Source organism: Orycteropus afer, unplaced genomic scaffold (assembly GCF_000298275.1).
Source record: "Orycteropus afer afer isolate SDZICR_OR568_19922 unplaced genomic scaffold, OryAfe1.0 scaffold00173, whole genome shotgun sequence".
Lineage (NCBI taxonomy): Eukaryota > Metazoa > Chordata > Mammalia > Tubulidentata > Orycteropodidae > Orycteropus > Orycteropus afer.
The window spans coordinates 793,257-815,598 of NW_006921760.1; the positions used below are offsets into that span (position 1 = coordinate 793,257).

The 22,342-nt window shown below is 40.1% G+C and overlaps 1 protein-coding gene across 1 annotated transcript in view; it reads left to right on the forward strand.

Annotated features, from left to right (window-relative positions):
* TAF2 (TATA-box binding protein associated factor 2) overlaps window positions 1-22,342 on the forward strand; it is a 94,004-nt gene that overhangs the window by 57,547 nt on the left and 14,115 nt on the right. Inside the window, exons 23-25 of the mRNA XM_007946844.2 lie at window positions 11,932-12,161; window positions 14,530-14,635; window positions 18,198-18,320. Of these exons, the coding sequence (XP_007945035.1) occupies window positions 11,932-12,161; window positions 14,530-14,635; window positions 18,198-18,320 (459 nt within the window). The remainder of the gene's footprint in view (window positions 1-11,931; window positions 12,162-14,529; window positions 14,636-18,197; window positions 18,321-22,342) is intronic.

Genomic DNA, 22,342 nt, shown 5'->3' on the forward strand with positions numbered 1-22,342 from the left:
TTGAACATTGTGAAAATGTCCATTCTACCCAAAGCAATCTCTATGTTCAGTGCAATCCCAATCCAGATCCCATCAACATTCTTTAAGGATATGGAAAAACCAGTCACTAACTTTATATGGAAATGAAAGAGACCTCAGATAAGCAAAGCACTATTGAAGAAGAACAAAGTTGGAGGTCTCACACTGCCGGATCTCATCACCTACTATACAGCCACAGTAGTCAAAACTGCCTGGTATTGGTATAATGACAGACATATAGACCAATGGAACAGAATGGATATCCAGAAATAGATCCATCGACCTATGGTCAGCTGATTTTGGACAAAAATTTACATTAAATGGGTAAGAGAATGTTTATTTAATAAATGATGCTGGCAAAACTGAATATCCATTTGCAGAAAAATGAAACAAATCTGTACCTCACACCGTACACAAAAACGAACTCCAGATGGATCAAAGACTTAAATGTGAAACATAAAACTATAGAGTTCCTCAAGGAAAAACTAGGGGCAGATTTAGGGGCCCTAATATATGGCATAAATAAACTATCAAGCAGAACCCAAAATGCACAAACAGCAGAAGAGAAACTAGATGAATGGGACCTTCTAAAAACTAAATTTATATGTGCTTCCAAAGTCTTCTCCAAAAGAGTCAAAAGAGAACCTACAGATTGGGAAAAAAATATTTGGCAATGACATATCTGACAAGGGACTTATCTCTAGAATTTATGGAAAACTCCAACACCTCAATAACTAAAAGATAAACAGTCCAATTAAAAAATGGACAGAAGACATGAACAGACACTTTACCAAGGAGGATATTCAGACGGCCAATGAACGTAAAGAAATGCTCACGATCATTAGCCATTAGAGAGATGCAAATCAAAACAACGAGATACCATCTTGCCCCAACACTAGTATCAAAGTTCAACAAGACAGAAAATAACAAATGCTGGTGAGGATGTGGAGAGATTGGAACTCTCATACATCACTGGTGGGACTGTAAAATGGTACAACCACTGTGGAAAGCAGTATGGAGATTCCATTAAAAGGTGGAATTAGAAATACCATTTGACTCCGCCATTCCATTACTAGGGATATATCCTAAAGAAGTGAGAGCCAAGACAAGAACAGACATAAGCACACCCATGTTCATCGCAGTCCTATTTACAATAGCCAAAAGATGGAAACAACCTAGGTGTCTGTAAACTGAGGAATGGATAACCAAACTATGGTACATACACACAGTGGAATACTGTGCAACCCTAAAGTATAACATAGAATCTGCAAAACACCGCATAACGTGGATGAACTTGGAGGACATTATGCTGAGTGAAATAAGTCAATTACAGAAGGACAGATATTGTATTAGTCCGTTCTTATAAAAGTCAAGGAAAGGTTTATCTATGGAAGGACATTTTCTTTGTTGTTTACCAAGGGTGGGAGGGGAGGGAACACTGTTAGATAGGTAGAGATAAGTATTGATTTGGATGAAGATAAGGGCAATGTACCAAATGTGAGTGATCAACATGGTGGCATTAAGGAAGAAGAAGACATAGAGAGGTACATGGGAGGTACAGAAAATAAAGATTAACCCTTTTGCACATACAGTACTGCGTTGTCAGTGAAGACAAACATGAGTATACGGGTGGACAGATGGGTGGACAGGCTGAACTTATTAGGTATGTCTGTGAAACGAGGAGTGTACCCAAGACTATGTATAGGGTTGGCAGACAATGGTCCTATAAGTGTATTTGTATGATCTGAATTCCCAGGTATATAGTTAGAGCTGACAAGGGACAAGGTTGTAGTCACTTCTTGGTCATAGCCAGCTACCAAGAGGGACCGAGTAGTTGAACCTGTGGGCTTGGGACCATAGTCACAGGGGACATTAAGCTCAGTTGGCATAACGTACTACACAAAACGTTGTTTCACCTCCTACTTTGGCGAGTAGAAATTGGGATCTTAAAAGCCTGCAAGCAGCCATCTAGATGCAATGATGGATCTCTCCTCGTCCAGAGCAAAGAAGAATGAAGAAAACCAAAGATTCATGGAAACAATTAGTCCTAGTGACTGGTACACCATGCGATCCGTAGCCTATACGACTATGAGACCAGAAGAACTAGATCGTGTCTGGCTACCACTGTCAGCCACTTGAAGGGGGATCTATGTAGGAGATCCTGGATAGAGAGGGAGAACAGTGTGAAACAAAACTCAGAATCATTTGGAGAAAAATAAAGGGGGGGGGGACCAGGTTTGCTGGTCTGATAGAGGCTGGTGGAACCATTGAGACTATGAGCTGCCCTTCAGGCCTATAATTGAACCCATACCTATGGCTGCCAGCCAAACAAAAGATAGGCATATGAGTTGAACATGTACCTGAGGTAGATAAACTCCTTGGAGAGAACAATCATGGGAGAAAGAAAGGCTGTTTATGCATAGGGAGATAGCTCAGGGGGCAGGAGTCCATGGAGGGATGGATACAGGGAAGAGGTGACTGTTGGGAGGAAGTGGGAGGGGAGCTGTTGCATTGTGATGAATTGTGGTCAATGTCATGAAACAAAGTGTATGTGAACTGCTGTATGGAAAGTGAATTTGCTGTGTAAATTTTCACCCAAATCACAATGAAAAAAATGTGTGTGTGTGTGTGTATAAAAAGAAAAAGCACATGACAAAAATGACAGCAACAAATTCATAGTTGCCGATAATTACATATCTGGCAAGGGTCTTATTTCTGAGATTTATAGAAAACACCAATGTGTCAACACCAAAGGAATTAACAGTCCAATTGAAAAATGGGCAGAAGACATGAATAGACACTTCACCAAGGAGGATATTCAGGTGGCCAGCTAGTACGTGAAGAGATGCTCACAATCATTGGCCCTCAGAAAGATGCAGATCAAAACAACAATGAGATACCATCTCACCCCAGCACTGATGGCAAGGTTCAGTGAGACAGAAATAAAAAATACTGGTGGGGATGCAGAGAGTTTGGGACTCTCATACACTGCTGGTGGGACTGTGAATTGATATAACCACTGTGGAAAGCAATATGGCGATTCCTTAGAAAGCTGGAATTGGAGATACCATTTGACCCAGCAATCCCATTACTAGGTATATATCCTAGAGAGGTGAGAGCCAGGACAGGGACAGATATGTGCACACCCATGTTCATCGCAGCACTATGTACAATAGCAAAAAGATGGAAACAACCTACATGCCCATCAATGGAAGAGTGGATGACCAAACTATGGTACATACACGCAATGGAATGCTATACAGTACTACAGAATAATGTAGAGTCTGCAAAACACTGCATATGATGGATGAACTTGGAGGACATTATGCTGAGTGAAATAAGTCACTCACAGAAGGACAAATACAGTATTAGTTCGTTGTTGTGGAGGGTCAAGGAAATGTTTATATATGGTGGAAAATTTTCTTTGTTGGTTGCCACGGGTGGAGGGGAGGGGAGGGAACACTACTGGAAAAAAAAAAATGCATTGACCCATGTCACTTTAGTTTTGTGTATTTCACTGTACATAAATTATATTTCAATAAAACGCAAAAAAAAAAAAAAAAGCTTGCCAGCGGCCATCTAAATATAATGATGAGTCTCTACTCATCCAGAGCAAAGAAGAGTGAAGAAAACCAAAGAAGCATGGAAACAATTAGTCCAAGTAACTGGTACACCATGCGATCCTCAGCCTATACAATTATGAGACAGGAAGAACTAGATTGTGTATTTCACTCTATATAAATTATATTTCAATAAAATGCATTAAAAAAACCAAAAATAATCTTAAATAAATATTTTAATTAAAAACATTGCATTATCCAGGACAATCCTGGTTTCCAGCAGTCATTTATTCACCAGTTAAATAAATAAATAAATTATTTAACCAGTTAAATAAATGAAGTGGAAGATTCCACTTTCACTTGCCACCCTGCTGTGTTTTCTGTGTACAAAGGTGACTGTCATATCAAGTCAGTAGAATGGAGAGCTATAGGAACAGATACATTATAATGCAGAGTGGGAGTTGGTAACACAGAAAAGAACAAAGTATGATTACTATGTGTGCAGGGAGGAGGCAAGCTCTCTACTGTCCGCACAGTTTTTCTCTAAATCTAAAAACTGCTCTAAAAAATAGTCTTAAAAAATAGTGTTACTATTAAAATTACAAAAGAGGAAAAAAAAATCAGAGATAAAAATCAGAACCTTTCAGGAAAGAGGATGGGAATGGTTGCCTACCTTGAAGAATTCAGTGCCCTCCAGTGCACAGGGGGGATCTGCTGAATTGGTCAGTGTTCAGATAAACAGCATCTTACCTGAAAGGAAAGAATAATGGCTCACTTTGTCTTTGTGTGATCATTCCTGCACTTACGCTATTTGGAGGTAGAGGAGGGGTCAGCTAGAAGATTAAAGCGAGGTCTTCAGAATGGCTGTACCTGAGGGCAGAGATCAGGCTGTGTTGAAGAGCCTTTCTCTAATGCAATCAATTGATTTGGAATTACAGATATTTAAACCGGAGTGACTCTTAAAGACCGTCTAAGTTAACTGCCCTCGTTGTATGGCTGAGGCAACTGACTTGCCCAGGGTTGCACAGCTATCTGGTAATTCAGTGGAAGTAGAAAATGCAGTCATCCTGAGGTCCACTTCAGTGACTTACCTCATTATACCTCTCAACCTAATTCCATTAATTCCTAATTCCATGTGACTGCCATGTTCAGATTTTATTCTGTGACTTTAGAAATAATGATACTCTTAATTTTTTAAAATGTATTTCCTATTTTGCTGCTGTTGAGAACAGCTGAACATTGACCAATTCAGTTCCTCCCTGTGCACTGGGGGCCGCTGAGTTCTTCAAGCTCGGCAGCCATTCCCATCCTCCTGTCTGAAAGGGGTTCTCATTTTCATCTCTGATTTTTTTTCTCTTTTGTAATTTTAATAGTAGCACTACTTTTTTGTTTTTAAAACTTTTTTTTTTAGAGCAGTTTTTAGATTTAGAGAAAAACAGACAGTAGAGAGCTCGCCTCCCCCCTGCACACTCTTTCTCTTATCAGTATCTTACATTCCTGTGGTACGTTTGTTATATTGATGAACCAATATTGATACATTAATTACAGTCCATAGTTTATTAAGGTTCATAACTTTTTCCACTCATTGGGTAAGTATGTAATAGCGGGACCACTGGATCGGATGGTCAGCCTAAATTTGGTTTGGTGAGGAACTTCCAGACTGTCTGCCCATGTGGCCACATTTTGTATTCCAGCAGCAGTGAATGAAAGCCCCTTTTGCTGCACATCTTTGTTGGCATTTGGTGTTGTCACTGTTTTGAATGCTAGCTATCTCCAGGCGTTGCTGGCAGTTAATGTGCTTGGCTGCTAACCGGAAGGTTGGTCCACTCAGAGGTGCCCCAGAAGCAAGGTTTGGTAATCTACTTCTGAAAAATTAGCCTTTGAATCCCTATAAAGCACATTCTAGTCTGACACACAAGAGGTCACTATGAGTTGGAATCAGCTCCATGGCAGCTGGTTAATAGGTGTGTATTGGTATCTCATTATTTGAATTTGCAGTTTCCTGATGATATGTCAAGGAGCTCTGATGGCATAGTGCCTAAGGCATTTGCCTGCTTACCAGAAGGCTGGTGGGTCAAACCCACCAGCCACTACTTGGAAGGAAAGTTGGGCAATCTACTTCCATAGTGATACCATCTCGGAAACCCAAGGGGGGGTCGCTATGAGTTGGGTCTGACTTGGCGGCAGTGAGTAAATAGGTAGTAAGTAGGTAATGATATGTCAAGAAGCTCTGGTGGCGTAGTTCCTAAGGCACTTGACTGCTAACCAGAAGGAAGGAAGATTGGGCAATCTACCTCCATAGTGATAACGCCTCAGAAACCCAAGGAGGGGTTGCTATGAGTCGGATCCATTGAAGGGCAGTGAGTTTGGTTTGGTTAGTAATATGTCATGCTGAGCATTATTTCATATGCTTATTTGCCGTCTGTATGTCTGTTCAGTCTTTTGCTCATTTTGTAATTGGATTGCTGGTTTTCTTATTGAATTTTAAGCATTCTTTGTATATTTTGGATACAAGTCCTTTATCTTACGTGCTTCTCCCAGTCTGAAGCTTGTCTTTTCAGTTTCTTAACAGTATATTTCACAGAGCAGAAGTTTCTAATTTTAGTGAAGTCCAAGTTACTTTTCGGACTTTTTAAATGAAGTCCAAGTTATTTTATGGCTCATGCTTTTGTATCTAAAAAGTCATTAAACCCAAGGTCAACTAAATTTTCCCCTATACATATCTTCTAGATGTTGTATAGTTTTGTGTACATGTAAACATGTATACATTCAAATCTGTGATCCATTTTGAGTTCATCTTTGTCTGCTATTCATTTTTTCCTTCCCTTGAAAGCTAAGGATTATCTTCTGTATTTGTTTCAGTTCATTTCTCATTTCTTTGTTGAAGAGAGTCTGTGTAGCTTGCCTGCCTATTCTGCCATCTTGCTGGAAGTCGGGTTTTTTTTTTTTTTTTTTACATTTATAGGGTTTATTAGGGAAGTAACAGGTTACAACTCAGGTTCAGGAGTGCTCTTAGGATACAATTCTTCGATCAGAACAATCTCCCCTGTGGTATGACCATAGGCCTGGTCTCTGCCCTGCAAGTGTTACGAAGCTCTTTTAGCTCTGCCGATGGGTACACCTAGGTGCGCCCCACTCCGTCAGCAAGCTTCCTGCCCCAAGACACTCAGTTTTCTTGCTCCGTGGGCCAGCAAGCCTGCCGCTCTGTGTTGTGCCTCTTGCTCCACTGCCACTGTCTCTCAGCCAGGTGTCTCTGCCAAGGAGGTCCAGCGCAGGGATGTTGGGTTCAAGGACGTGCTTCGCTCCACACCACCTCCGGTTGTTCTCTCTTGATGGCAGTGAGATCCCCCATTTTAGATAGCCAATTTCTAAATTGCCCATCCCTATCTCGGAAGGAAGATGGGGCAATCTACTTCCGTAGTGATACTGCCTCGGAAACCCAAGGAGGGGTCGCTATGAGTCGGGTCCGACTCAATGGCATATAACAACAACAACGACAACATCAAACCAGTACTCTGAGGAAATAAACATGCTTCTTTCTCTGAAGAATCTTCTGTTCCTGTTGAAACTTTGAGCATTGCATCCAGAAGCAAAGTCCAGTCCACAGCAAGCCATCAGATTGCAGCAATTTACATCATAGTGTCAAATGTCTCTTCATTTGGTTGAGTTCTGGTCAGCTCAGCCCTTGCCATCCAAGCTACGTCATGGGTACCAGCTGCAAGCTTGGGAGTTCACACTTTTCCCTTCACTTCAGATCTGCCAGCACCTTCTCTCTCTCATTTCTAGCCCTCAATTCAATGCCAGTAGGCTCAGGAGTCCGCACAACTCCTTGTACTTCAGACTAGCCAGCCCTTCCTCTTATGTTTTTTCATTGCTACACCTCCCCAACTTCTACTCAAGTGGATCCACAGGGGCACAAGCAAGCAGTATACAAATACAAAGCTATCTACTCACTGGCTTCCTTTAACTTGCAGTCCTGGAAGAGATTTCTCTTATGGGCCATGACTTTTCCTGGCTAGATGCATCCAAAGCCAAGCCACTTGCTCCAAATTAAAAAAGCCAAACAGTTTCTTTCTCTCTCTCTTTCTCCTTCTCTCTCTCTCTCTTTCTCTGCAAGTCTTTCTTTCAAATGTGAATCCTCTGTTCTCTCAATAGTTCTGAGTGATCTCCATTTCTTTTCAAATGTAAACTTCCTAACTCTGAATGTTCTGGGTGGGGCTCAGGGTTTCTACCTAAACCCCCAATATTCTACATACAGGCCTTGAAATAAAAGCCCATGTTTCTTCTGGACAGATTCTATTTCCCCTTTTAGCATATCTCATCAGGTATCGGCTGAAGGCAGGCTTAAACGCTCTCTGTTATCCATACCCAATATTCATTTCTAACATACAACTACCAAAAAAACTTACCTCCATTGAGCCAAATCTGACTCATAGTGACCCCTCCTTGGGTTTCTGAGGCAGTATCTCTACAGAAGTAGATTGCCCAACCTTCCTTCTGAGGAGTGGCTGGTGGGTTTAAATCCCCGGTCCTCTGATTAGCAGTGAAATGCCTTAGGCACTATGCCACCAGAGCTCCTCTGTGAGGCATAGAAGTCTACTTTTTTTTTTTAACTTCCTCTTATAAGCACCAAATTTTAGTATCTAAGTATAGGAAACTGTACACAGACCAAGAGGCTGTCGTTCGAACATAGCAGAGGAGTACTGTGTGGTTTAAAATCAGATAGGGTGTATGTCAGGGTTGTATCCTTTCACTGTGCTTATTCAGTCTGTATGATGAGCAAATAATCTGAAAAGCTGGACTATATGAAGAAGAATGTGGCATCAGGATTGGAGGAAGACTTTCAACAACCTGCGATAAGCACATAATACCCCCTTGCTTGCTGAAAGTGAAGATAACTTGAAGCATTTACTGATGAAGATCAAAGACTATGCAGTTTGCAGTATGGATTATACTCAACATAAAGAAAACAAAAGTCCTCAGAACTGGACCAATAAGCAGCATCACAATAAATGGAGAAAAGATTGAGGTTGTCAGGGTTTTCACTTTACTTGGATCCACAGTCAATACCCATGGAAGTAGTAGTCAAAAAAATCAAACGTCATATTTCACTAAGCAAATCTGTTGCAAAAGACCTCTTTAAAATGTTAAGGAACAAAGATGTTGCTTTGAAGACTAAGGTGCACCTGACCTAAGCCATGTTACTTTCATTCACTTCATAAGCATGTGAAGACTGGGCAGTGAATAAGGAAGGCCAAAGAAGAGTTGATGCCTTTGAGAGGGTGGTGGTGGCAAAGAATACTGAAAGTACCACGGACTGCCAGAAGAACCAACAAATCTGTCCTGGAAGAAGTACAACCAAAATATTCCTTAGAAACGCGACTGGCCAGACTTCATCTCACCTACATTGGTCATGTTGTCAGAAGGGACCATTCCGTGGAGAAGGGTATCATGCTTGGTAAGGTAGAGGACCAGCAAAAAAGGGGAAGGCCTTCAACGAGATGGATCGACACAGCAGCTGCGACAGTGGGCTCAAGTGTAGCAAGTTTTGTGAGCGTGGTGCAGGACCAGGCAGAGTTTGTTCTTTTGTACATTGGGTTGCTGTGAGTTAGAGCCGACTTGATGGGACCTAACCAAACAAAGTCAGTTTTACAAAAAATAAATCTATCACTGACTTTCCTCAGGAACAAAACGATGATACTTGTTTCTTCAAATATCCAAATTGAAGGTCTGCTAAAACCAAAACCGAAAGCCCACATAGAAGTTTGAAGCAACCTCACATTCTAGAGGTTCAGTGCATTGGGGAGCTGTTCTGGCTGTCCATAAGTTGACTTTCAAAAAAATAACAACCCTAGTTCATCCAAATACAGTTTTCCATTTGCTTTTTCCAATTATTATTTTTTTTTCTTTGAAAAAAAAAAAAAAACCGTTCATGGAATTCACAATGGCCTGACTTGGTTCAGTGTCATCTACTGCATGTAAGGATCAGAATGGCTGTTTGTAATCCACATGGGTAGACAATGTTGATCTTCGAGATTTTCTTTTCTTCCAAACAGTGTAAATGTCCCCTAAACCATTCTAGTTTTCCCTAGTGATAAACACCTAAGATTCACTTCTGTTCCAACAGTGGGTAGATACGGAGCCAGCTGTTCCAGGTTGCCAAAGTGTCTGTTGCCCTCTCAGACAGGATTCTTTCCCTTCCCTCAGAGGGTTGAGCCCCTTCAGCCTTTGCTAATGAAACACCCAGTCATATGATAACCTGCCTTTCATGGGATCTTCACAGATGTCAAGTGCTTTGAGGAGAAGGATAAGGAATGCCTTCAAAAAACAAAGCTGCACACTTCAGACCATTGAAGTGTCCAGATGTGCATATTCCAGAGAAGGGAAACGGACACCCACTGGAAAATCTTTACTTCATTTTGTATTGTCTTCCCATTTCTAGTCTCTCTGTAGTTTTTTTGACACAGAAACTTGATCCTCCTCAGGAGCTACTGCCTCTTTCTCTTGTTTCTAGCAGTGGTCTGTGTCTGTTACCTTAAGACATGGTAGCAAAATCGAAAATGTCTCAAGGAATGGTGAGGGCTGTTTCAAGGCAGTGTAGCATTCAGATGCCTTTGTGTGTGTGTAGCGGGGGGACTCACTGCTATCAAGTCGATTCTGACTCCCAGCGACCCCCATTGGGTTTCTGCGGTGGTAAATCTCTATGGAAGAAGATTGCCCCATCATCCTTCCACAGGGCGGCTGTTGGGTTTGAACCACTATTCTCTGGTTAGCAGTCAATGCCTTAGGCACTGCACCACCAGAGCTCTATGATTTAGATGCCTAGTACAGTGAAATACCTAGTGTGAACTCAGTCACATGATCATACCCCTATGATGGATTTCTTCATGTATGATTGATAGGATAGTTACTTCAATCTGCTAAAAGGAAATCTCATCGAGATCACTGCTAGGTAACACTTCGTTTACGTAATTATTTTTTAATGAAAGTTACAAAGTTTAATATTCACGATGTTCAAATTTGCTGTCACAACTTCAGTTTTGTTTCTCTTTTAAATATTATAGTGGTATTTTGAAATCATAGAGCTTGGTCAAATTTAAGTAGTTACAGGGTTTATATTTCTTATCCACACGAATTTATTTTTTCTACTTATGTGAATTTTCCAGATCATTTTAAATTCATAGTCTAGAAACCATATCTAATCCTAGATGACACAGAAGTTTCATCTTTTCAGGCAGTTCTATTTGATGCCAGTGTCTACCTGAAGTACTCTACAGAGGAGAAAAGGACAGTAGGAAAGAATTCTGGTATCAAGAAGTTGGGAGCTCTGGTGGCATAGTGCCTAAGGCCTTTGCCTGCTAACCAGAAGACTGGTGGTTCAAACCTGCCAACCACTCCTCGGAAGGAAAATTGGGCAATCTACTTCTGTAGTGATACTGCTTCGGAAACCCAAGGACGGGTCGCTTTGAGTCGAATCTGACTCGATGGCAGTGAGTCTTTGTTGATCAAGAAGTTCTGGTCTGTCATTGCTGTGGGGAGGAAGAGAGAGAGCCTGAGACTAAAACCCTTGGAGATGAAATAAATGATACCCGAGAAATGGAAAGAACTTGCCTCTAGTCTGTCAGCTAGTTTAATGATTAACTTTCTGCATAGCCAGTCTTCTTTTGGTCAAATACATGTTTTGACTGCATGTTGTCATCCCTGTGGTTGCTTTTTTGTTGTTTGTTTTTTTAATAAATACTCAGGACAGCAAACACATATGATAGTGTTTAGCAAAATGATTTCTTCGTCTACAATAAGTCCTGGTTAAGAATTTTTTTTTTTTTTCAAGTAGCCATAATGTTACCATATTTAAAAGTTGGAAAATAAATTCTAGAGGTAAGAGAATTTGTTTCAAGTGATAGGGTTTATAAAGGCTCATGGCATGCTATCTTCCTAACTAACAGGCTAGGAAAGAAGGAAACCAGGTAAGATGAGCAGAATGAATCAATGTGGAGGAGTGACTGGGGAGGAGGGATGCAGAGGAGGACTTCAGGCCAGGGGAAAAGTATTATTTTCAGAATATTAGATTTTTTTGTTGTTTATGTCTTAGATTTTATAAGAATGGCTGATAACAAAATTTCTCCAATTATAAAATGGATTAGTTCATTAATCTGCATTTATTGTTTCTGTAACAATTTGTTAAGTGCTGGGCTAAGATGAATTTTGAGAGTACAGCGTTTGTCAGAGCAGCCTAGGTCCTGGATGGCCTATCATCTTTTATTTTGTCCCTTTTCTCTATACAGACTCTAGAACAAAAAAGGGGGGGCCAGTGTGCATGTTGATTTTCACTTCTTTATTATTTACTTCATAGGTACTTCACATGACTGGAGGTTACGGTGTGGCGCTGTGGACTTGTACTTCACACTTTTTGGCCTCAGTAGACCTTCTTGCTTACCTCTGCCAGAACTTGGGTTGGTTCTTAATCTAAAGGAGAAAAAAGCTGTGTTGAATCCTACCATAATTCCAGAGGCAGCGGCAGGCAACCAAGAAGCTGCGAGTAATCCAGGCAGTCACCCCCAGCTCGTTGGATTTCAGAACGCTGTAAGAGCTCATGTATTCTGGAAGATTCTCGTGTATTATATGCAGCCATCTAGAGAAATGAATTTCTTCCTTTGAGCTGGTGAATTTTATAGCCACTAACAGTTCCTTGGGAGCTCTGGTGGCATAGTGCCTAAGGCACTTGACCCCTAACCAGAAGGCTGGCTGTTCAAACCCACCAGCCACTCCTCGGAAGGAAGGTTGGACAATCTGCTTCCATAAAGATACCGCCTTGGAAATCCAAGGAGGGGTCCCTATGAGTCAGGTCCGACTCAACGGCAGATGACAACAACAACAGTTCCTTGTAACATTTTAAAAAGTTATAGCGACATTTGTTTAGCACTTTAAAATTTATAAAGTGCTACTGACAACTGCTTGGCCACACAGATGCTGTGCTACCAGCCCGTTTACTTCTTTTGTGATGACATAGTGATTTTTTTGTACTTGAGCATAGAATTTCTGCTTTAGATAGCAGAAGTTTGAAGTGAATACTTAATCTGTCATATTCAATCTATCTTGTTCATATATGTCTATAGTAAGCTGACCACAGGGCCCTTGTCTTTTTCATTGCTGCTGTGCATAATATCTAGCACAATTCTAAACATACATAAAGTGTCCTGCATATGCTTGTTGAATTAGGTAGGTAAGCAGGTAGGTAGGTAGGCAGGTAAGCAGACAGGCAGGCAGACAGATGGACAGATAGGTAAGTGGATGGATGGATGGATGGATGGATGGATGGATGGATGGATGATGGATGGATGATACATAGATAGCTGAATGAACTGAGCTAAACAGCATAACAATAATAAATAAATGAATACCTAGATGAATAAGTAATCCCTTAATTTGTAAAGAGACTGTTTGCTACATGTTTTTGTTTATATACATGTTTGTTTATATATGTGTGTTTGTTTATATATGTGTGTTTCTTGGCCTTTAGAAAAGCTTTTGTTTGTAGCTATGCATTACAAAATTATCAAGCCTTTGTAGAGGGCTTTTAGGATACATGGAATTAATTACTTTACTGTAATTTAAAGACATTTTTCCAGAGATGGTATTTATTGATGACCAATGTCCCCAATACTTCAAGGTTCATTTTTCACCAGTATTTAGACCAGAGTACTTGCCTGGCAATTCCCTACTGATGTTTTGATGCATTAAACTCAGATTCTTTCTATACTAGTTAGCCATTTTTAAATTTCTGATTCACTTAGATTTTATGAAGTAAATTCTTACTTCTTTGCTGTAAATTTAAAGTGTATGTGAGAGTTCCAAGTTAGGCAAAAGTAAGACAGATCCTTCCATAGAGAAGAGTTTCATATATCTTTCAGATCTGAATATTCGTAAACCTGAAATGGTTAATGTTTCTAATTCTTGCTCATACATGTTCATTTCTCTGATGCCCACATTCACACTTGGGGTAGTCTTCAGGATAAGAGGAGAAAGTAATCCCAAAAGACACACTATTTTTGGAAAGCTCTAAAAGTTCACTTAAATATATTCTTCTTTTTGAAGCTTCTCTCACCTCTCCTCACCCTCATCCCCCCAAAGAAACCCAGCAGATAGGAAAATGTTAAATTTATTTTAAGCCCATTGTTGATAACTCTTAGGCACTGGGCTTGCTCTGATCTGCATGGTTGCTTTAGCTATTAGTCTTCAGTTACAGTATGAGCTACATGTCTTCAGCAATCTAATTTTGATCTTGAATATTGCTGCAGGAAGATGATCACCTTGCCAAGGAAGCATCATGTAATATGTCAGCTCATCAGCAGGGAGTGAAGAGGAAGGCTGATACACCACTGGGGTCCCCACTAGAACCTGGTCAAATACTGGAGAAGAATGAGGATAGCAGTAAAGTCAAACTCAAAATCAGAGTAAGAAATACAGGTTAAACCTGTATTAACAGTGTAGGATATTCATCTTCTTGTAAATCTTTTTGAATACTTGTAATGATTTTTCCTTAGTAGAAACACATGGGACAGACTGAATCATAAAATAACCCAAATGTCCATCTATGACATTGCAACTGGTTGTTGAAGTTCTGTTATCACATATTTCTTCTCTCAGTTTGGGAGAGAAACTATGTGTGCACATTCCACCCTAGCTCACTGCTTCTTCCCACTACATAGGAATAGACTTCAGTTGTTACTGCATTTCCAATAATTTCCAGTCAGCTTCTTTTGGGGGCTGGACCACATAATTTTTTCTTTCTCTTGATTCTTCTTGAGGGAAAGATAGTTCTTTTCCTTTTAAGATTATTTGGGGGGCATATCCTAATGGCTGTTCTGCTATCTTTCTTAAGAATTCAGATCAAGACATGAAATTATATTATGGCTCTTTCTCTCCATTGTTTTGTATGTGTGTGTGTTAGTTCTCAAATTCTCAAGATGAGGAGGAAATTGACATGGACACTGTTCACGATAGCCAGGCATTCATTTCTCATCATTTGAACATGCTGGACAGGCCATCAACTCCAGGTAAGAGAATTGTACTGCAGCTACTGGGTAATAGAGTGGGCTCAAACGGTCTCACTGTTCTGTGATGTGTTACTCTGTTTTCAGATGAACAAGTATGAAGTTTTAAAGTAGCCAATGTAAAATACTAGACTGTATCATGTTATATATAGGCAAAGGAAGTGTTTTATTTTATTTTTGTCCTTTTTTAGTATTTGGCATACTGCTGGATACCCACTCCTCATTTCTCAACAGTTTTAGGTTCCAAAAGCCAAGTTGTTATGTGAAAATTGGCATTATGAGAAAATGGAGGATTTTTTCCTGTTTTTAGACTATCCGTTTGTCTGATTTTTTTTTTAATTTAGAAAACATAATCATAGAAATAATAACAGCTAAGATTTACTGATTTGCTTGTCACTGTGACGAGTACAGTTATGGATTATACCTCGGCTGAGAAGGAGGCTTAGTAGAGAGAAAGCTGGAGAAAGCCGGCAGCAGGACTAGAAGGCCCACTGCTTAAGCACTTCCCCTTCCTCCTGGCTGAGTCAGAGCTTCCCCTATGGATCTGCCTCTAGGGCTCCACTCCTGCCCCTTCAAGCTCTGGACTCACCGTCCTAGAGCTATTCTGCCTCTAGGCCTAACGAGTCACCAAGGCTCGGGCTCCCTTTGCGGGCACTCGGAGCCTGCTGATACCTGACCCATCGAGGCGGAGGCTTCAGTGCAGCTCACTTTGGGGTGTCAGTAAACTCGCAGGCCTTTCTTCCAAGCCTCTCTCATGCCTGTTTCTTTCTTCCCTTCCTGCCCCTCAGCAGTTTTGAGCTACAGGGCCTCAGGCCCCATGGGAGCTGAGAACCCAGAACAGACAGCCCTCTGGCTTAATGCTGCGTTTGCATCCGCCCAGGGGCTGTGACCACAGAGGAGACCGGCCCTGCATGGCGGCAGCATCTCCACCAGCAGGAGGGGTGGGCACAGAGGGCACTGGGCAGCATGGTCGCCAGAGACCCTCCTCAAGGGCACGATGCCCCACGGCCCTGGCTGCTGTGCCTGCTGCCACTTTAATGCACAGATGATAGATGTGTTACTGTTGTCATAAAGGTGGGATGCCATTAATGAGGTGGTCAGGAAGTGAGGGAGTAAGTGTATTTTGTTTTTTTATAAAATCTGTTCACCACATTCCTTCCAGTAGCTTGAATTTCTTTCTTTTTTTTCTAGTAGATTTAACTTCAAAATGAAATACTAGATCTGTTTTTCTTTCAAATAATGTAACCCTAATTACCTTACAATTTTTAGACTAAATTTAATTCCACCCATAACACAACTGCTTTCTAGTTGTGCCTGCTTATTCTACATAATATTATATAGATTTTTGCACATTTTTCTCATAGCATCACAATGTTTTTTGTTTGAAAATACTACTTAGCTAATGAGTTGATATACTATAATTTGCCTTATTATTTCTCTGTTGGTAAGCATTGAAGTTGTTTCTAAATTGTGTTTATTATAGATAATTCTGCACTTAGTATCATCTTGGAAAGCTTTTGTTCCTTTTTTGTTAAATTATGTTCTTAGGATAAACTCCCCAAAATGAGTTACCAGTAAAAAGATTACTTTTAGCTATCTTATGAGCTGTTTAAGATTTTCATAGCTATTAAGGAGCTCTAGTGGTTCAGTGCCTAAAGCATTTGACTGTTAACCAGAAGGTTGGCTGTTCAAACCCACCAGCTACTCTTCGGAAGCAAGATGGAGCAATCTACTGCTGTAAAGATTTACTGCCTTGAAAAGCCGGTGGGCTTGCCATGAGTCAGAATTGAGTCAGTGGCACTGGGTTTGGTTTGCTTTTAGTTATTGACACATACTGTCGTAATGCTTCTGAAGAGATTACTCTAGATTATTTCATCAGTTTTTAAAAAAAAAAGTATTTGATGTAAGTTATAAAATATAGTAATAAAACAAAATAAAACGTATCGCTAATGTAATGTGTCCACCAAATGCCGTGCCACTCCAGGAAGCTCCCTGTGAGCTTCCTCTTGGAATCTGTTCTGTGGCTTTTGCATCACAAGTACTGTCTTAGATTTTCTTTTTCTTAATCATATTGTTGCTTTTCTTTATAGTTTACCACATAAATACACAACCCTATATGCTTGCTTGTGCTTGCTTTTCAAATTTTATGAAAATGGTATGATACTCAACATGACATTTTTTTTCCACTCAGCATTACGTTTCTAATACTGATCTACCTTGATCCATTAATTTTCATTTTTTTTGTATCTGTCATAGCACTGTTTTATTGTCATTAGTGTAATAATTTAAAAATACCAGTGGACTAACTATTAAATGATAAATTAGGTTTACTTCAAAATAAGTTTCTTTTATTATGAATATGACTTTTTATTTCTGGGTATTGTTTCTTTCTTTCTTTTTATTTGAAAAGCATGTTCATACCCCATGGTGATTGTCTTTTATGATCTGCACATTCAAATACGCGTTTTGTTTTGTTTTGTTTTTAACATGTCACATTTGTGTGAGCACCCTCATCTGCTTTTTGTCTGTGCTTTAGTTTTGAGGTCAAGATTATTTTCACTGTCTAGTGCTCTACAATGGACTCGTAAAGGTTTTGTTTTGTTGTTGCGTGCTGTCAGGTCAATTCCAACTCATAGAGACCCCGTGTGCCAAAGTAGAATGCCCCATAAGGTGGCTTGGCTCTAAGCTTTGTGGAGGCATGTCAGCAGGTCTTCCTACTGAAGAGTCACTAGGTGGGTTCAAGCCACCAAGCTTTTGGTTAGCAGCCAAGTGCTTAGCTGTTATGATGGGCTAAGAACTGGTTTTATGTAGAATATGAGTCAAAGAGGTATATTGGAAAATGAACCCTTTGTCTTTTATACTTGTAAGAGTTCTTAGCAATTATTTATCTATTCTGTCCATTTTGCAGATAAGGGAAGTTGAGCAAGGTAATGGCAGACTTGGGGCTAGAATCCAAGTCTTAGGACTTCCCTGGCTGGTGCTTTTACCTCCTTTACCAGAAAAACCAAGCTCACTGCCTTCTAGCTGATTCCAAGTCATGGTGACCCCATTAGGTTTCCAAGGCTGTAAGTCTTTACAGAAGCAGATTGCCTCATCTTTCTTCTGTGGAACAGCTGGTGGCTTCAAACTGCCAACCTTTTGTTTACCAGCCAAATGCTTTAACCATTATACCACCAGAGCTCTTTACCCACTCTACAGTGTTGTTGTTATGTGCCGTCGAGTCAAACCCGACTCATAGCGACCCCTCCTTGGGTTTCCGAGGCAGTATCACTACGGAAGTAGGATTGCCCAACCTTCCTTCCGAGGAGTGGCTGGTGGGTTTGAACCATCAGCCATCTGGTTAGCAGGCAAGTGTCTTAGCCACTATGCTACCAGAGCTCCCCACTCTACAATAGTGCTTTATTTATGTGGAATCTTCAGCAGTTGTAAAAATGATATTCTTACATTATTAGAATTTTACTGTGTTTCAACTGCTTTTGCTTTTATGGTTAACTTGTAAAGCCGGTCAGGCTGTTTCTTCTTTTGAGAAACAAAGATGTGACTCCCTCTCTCCCTGCCATTTCAGGGCTCTGTAAATTCCGGCCAGCCAGCTCCCGGGCGGCTTCAGTGCCCCCGCACTCCACAGGCTGCGATGGCGTACCCACCACAAAGCCCCCATGGAGCATGGAGGTCACACGGAAAGGAACAGGTAAATCTCTGTACTTCATAGGGTGGTCATCACCTTTTAAAATAAAAAAAAAACCTCAAAAAATATGTATAGATCTTAGGATTTGCTTTTCTTGAAGTACATTGATGTTACGTTATCTAACCTTAAAGACTATTTTAAATTAGACCTGAAATTTTCAATTTTGAAAGCAGTATACTTCTGTTATAGAAAACTTGAAATTACAGAAAAGGGAAAAGAAGGAGGAGGAAAATACCATCCTCATTATGCTGTGTCAAGATGATCTTGTATTACCATTTGCTCCTTCCTTGCAGTGCTTTTTCTAAGAATATTGTACTATAACATATGATAGAAAATGTTAAATCTGTGCCTATATATACACCTTAGTAAAATACAAAAATAACCCATTTATTTTCCTCCCTAAAAGTCATGTAATCAGTGATTCAATAGTGGAGACTTGCTGGTATACCTTGAAAACTTTAAGATGTTCCTTTTATGTAAATTATTTCATACTAATTGGGCTTAAGTTTATAAAAGGTAATACAGTTCAGATGTGTTAGTTACCTATTCCATTATTTTACATTGTCTTCTGCTTATTCTGTTCCTCTGTTGCTTACAAAGAAAAGATTATAATCTCAAGAAAGAGTAAACATTTGATGCTGATGAGCTCCATTTTCAACTTTTGCAGGAACAGAGAGTAAAATTGAGATACATAAGCAAAGTCATTGTTAAGCTTTTCCAGAAGTCGTTAGTCAGCCTTTAAAATCTGTCAGCTTCTGGTTGCATTCCAAGTGATGGATTTTGCTTATATAAACCGTGTTTTTATGTGATATAAATAGGAAAGTACTGTTTATTGAGTTGAGGAGCTTAGGGATCAACTGTGATTAATAAGAGACTTCAACCAAAAGCAACACCTCACAGTGTTTTGGTATTGAGACCCTAAACTGTTGGTTGCGTGTATCTCTTGGTACGTTGTGTACATTTATTATAATAGAACCACACAAAATTTGTTTCGGAAGGAAATCACCTGGAAACTTCAGCACTTACTTTGATGAATGGATTTTGATGTATCTTAGCTCTTGCCAGTTTTATATTCTCTTGATTTTGTTTTTGTTTTTGGTATAATTTTTATTGTCATTATACTCATTAAAATTTTATCAGACATGAAGAAATTTTCTAGATTTTTTTAAAATTGTAAAGTGTAGAGTTTCAAACCTCCTGATGTGCAGGTGTCTCTTGCTTAACGTCCACGGTCTGTTCTGTGAAATAGGACCTGATGTGATTTGAAGGTTGTGCAAATCCCAGAATAAAACCTTATGAGAGCCCACTTTCAACCCTCCTTGTTACCACTTCTGCTGCTAGAGCCCCTAGTGGAGGCTGGAGGAACAGGAAGCTGCTTTGAGGGGAGAAGGAGCGGAGTGAGAGGAAGCAAGCAGACAGGGAGTGGAGCTCTCAGCCCTGCCCACTGTTCTGCCCCCCTGAGCAGTTGGAGCAGCCCAGGCCTCCCAGCCCGCACCCTTGCCTCTCACCTGCTCACCTGCCAGACAGACTCTAAGAGCCTGTGCCCACAGCCATGTTCTCTGCTTTACTTCCCTATATCCCACCCATAGTCCATTGCTGCAAGAGTCTGGGCTTGGAGTCTTAAAACCATTGTTGTTGTTAGGTGCCATCAAGTTGTCTCTGACTCATAGTGACCCTATGCACAGCAGAATGAAACACTGCCCAGTCCTGAGCCAGCTCTATGATTCTTGCTATACTTGAGTCCATTGCCACTGCCACCGTGTCAGTTCATCTCATTGAGGACCTTTCCCTCTTTTGTCGACCTTCCATCTTACCAAGCATGACATCCTTCTCCAGGGAATGGTCTCCTGACAACATGACCAAAGTATGTGGGACGAAGTCTGGCCATTCTCGCCTCCAAGGAGCATTCTGGCTGCACTTCCTCCAGGGCAGACCTGTTAGTTCTTTTAGCAGTCCACAGTGCTTTGAGCATTCTTTGCCAACATCACAGCTCAAAAGCATCAATTCTTCGGTCTTCCTTACTCATTGTCCAGCTCTCAAATGCATATGAGGCAATTGAAAATACCGCAGCTTGTGTCAGGTGCACCGTAGTCCTCAAGGACACATTCTTTACTTTTCAGCACTTGAAAGAGGTCCTTTGCAGCCAATTTGCCCAGTGCTATACATCATCTGATGTCCTGACTGCTGCTTCCGTTGGCGTCGATTGCAGAACCAAGCAATGTGAAGTCTTTGACAATTTCAATCATTTTTTCTCCATTTATTGTAATGTTGCTTATAGGACCAGTTGTGAGGATTTTTGTTTTCTTTATACTGAGGTGTAACCCATACTGCAGATTGTATTCTTTAATCTTCATCAGTATTTCAAGTCATCTTCACTTTCAGCAAGCAAAGTTGTGTCGTCAGCATATTGCAAGTTGTTTATGATTCTTCCTCCAATCCTAATGCCACGTTCTTCTTCATATAGTCTAGCTTCTCGGATTATTTGCTCAGCATACAGATTGAATAAGTATGGTGAAAGGATACAACCCTGACACACTCCCTTCTTGATATTAAACTATGTAGTGTTCCCTTTTTCTGTTCAAACAACAGCCTCCTGGTTTCCGTACAGGTTCCTCATGAGTACAATGAACTGTTCTGGAATTCCCATTCTTCTCAATGTTATCCACAATTTGTTATGATCCACACAATCAAATGCTTTTGCATAGTCAATAAAACACAAGTAAACATCTTTCTGGTATTCTTTGCTTTGAGCCAAGATCCATCTGACATCAGCAGTGATATCCCTCATTCCACATCCTCTTCTGAATCCAGCTTGCATTTCTGGAAGATCTCCGTCAATATACTGTAGCAACCGTTTTTTAATTATCTTCAGCAGGATTTTATATGCATGTGATATTAATGATATTGTTTGATAATTTCCACATTCTGTTTGATCACCTTTATTTGAAATGGGTACAAATATGAATCTGTTCCAGTCAATTGGCCAGGTAGCTGTCATCCATATTTCTTGGCATAGACGAGTAAGTGCCTACAGGAGGACATCCATTTGTTGAAACATCTCAGTGGGCATTCCATCACTTCTTGGTGCCTTGTTTTTTTGCCAGTTCCTTCAAAGCAGCTTTGACTTCTTCCTTCAGTACCATTAGCTCTTGATCATATTTGTGCCTTTCCTCTTTTTCATTTTGATGAATTTACTAACTTTTCTTTGACATTTATTATTAACATTCTTCCCAAGTTTAAAACAGTCCATTCTATCTCAAAATCGTCCTGACTTCCTATCCATTTGGAAGTTCTGTACTACACTATTTATTCCCTCTTTTTGCTTTGTAGTTGTCCTCATTTACATATTGGTGTCTTGGGTTCCCTGTTTTCAGTCTTGGAAGTTTATTTTACTTTAGATACTTCTGTATCTGGGTTGGTTTCTGGGTTATGTTTTTATGTGTGTTAGTCACAGGTTGTTGTCTGCGTTTTTGGTTCTCAGTCCAAAGGATTCACTTTAGCATCTCTTATAAGGTTGTTCTTGTGTTTACAAATTCCTTTAATTTCTGTTTGTCGGGAAATGTCATAATTTCACCATGATATTTGAGGAATAATTTTGCTGGGTAAATAATGCTTGGTTGGCAATTTTTTTTCTATCAGGGTTTCATATCTCCCATCCTATTGCCTCTCACCTGCATGGTTTCTGCTGAGAGATCAGAGCTTAGTCTTGGTGGTTGCCTTTTGTAAGTAGCTTTTCATTTTTCTGTTGCTGCTTTCGGAATTCTTTCTTTTTCTTTGGTTTTAGAAAGTTTGGTTATGATATGTCTTGTTGATTTTCTGTTAAAGTCTATCCTGTTGGAGTTCCTTGAACTTCTTTAGTATATATCTTGTCTTTCATAATGTTAGGGAAGTTCTTTTCCAGCAAATCTTTGACATTTTTTTTTTCTTGTTGTTTTTTTTTTTAGGATTTGGGTGAAGATTTACAGAGTAAATTCACTTTTCATACAGCAGTTCACATATACTTTGTCTCATGTCATTGACCAAAA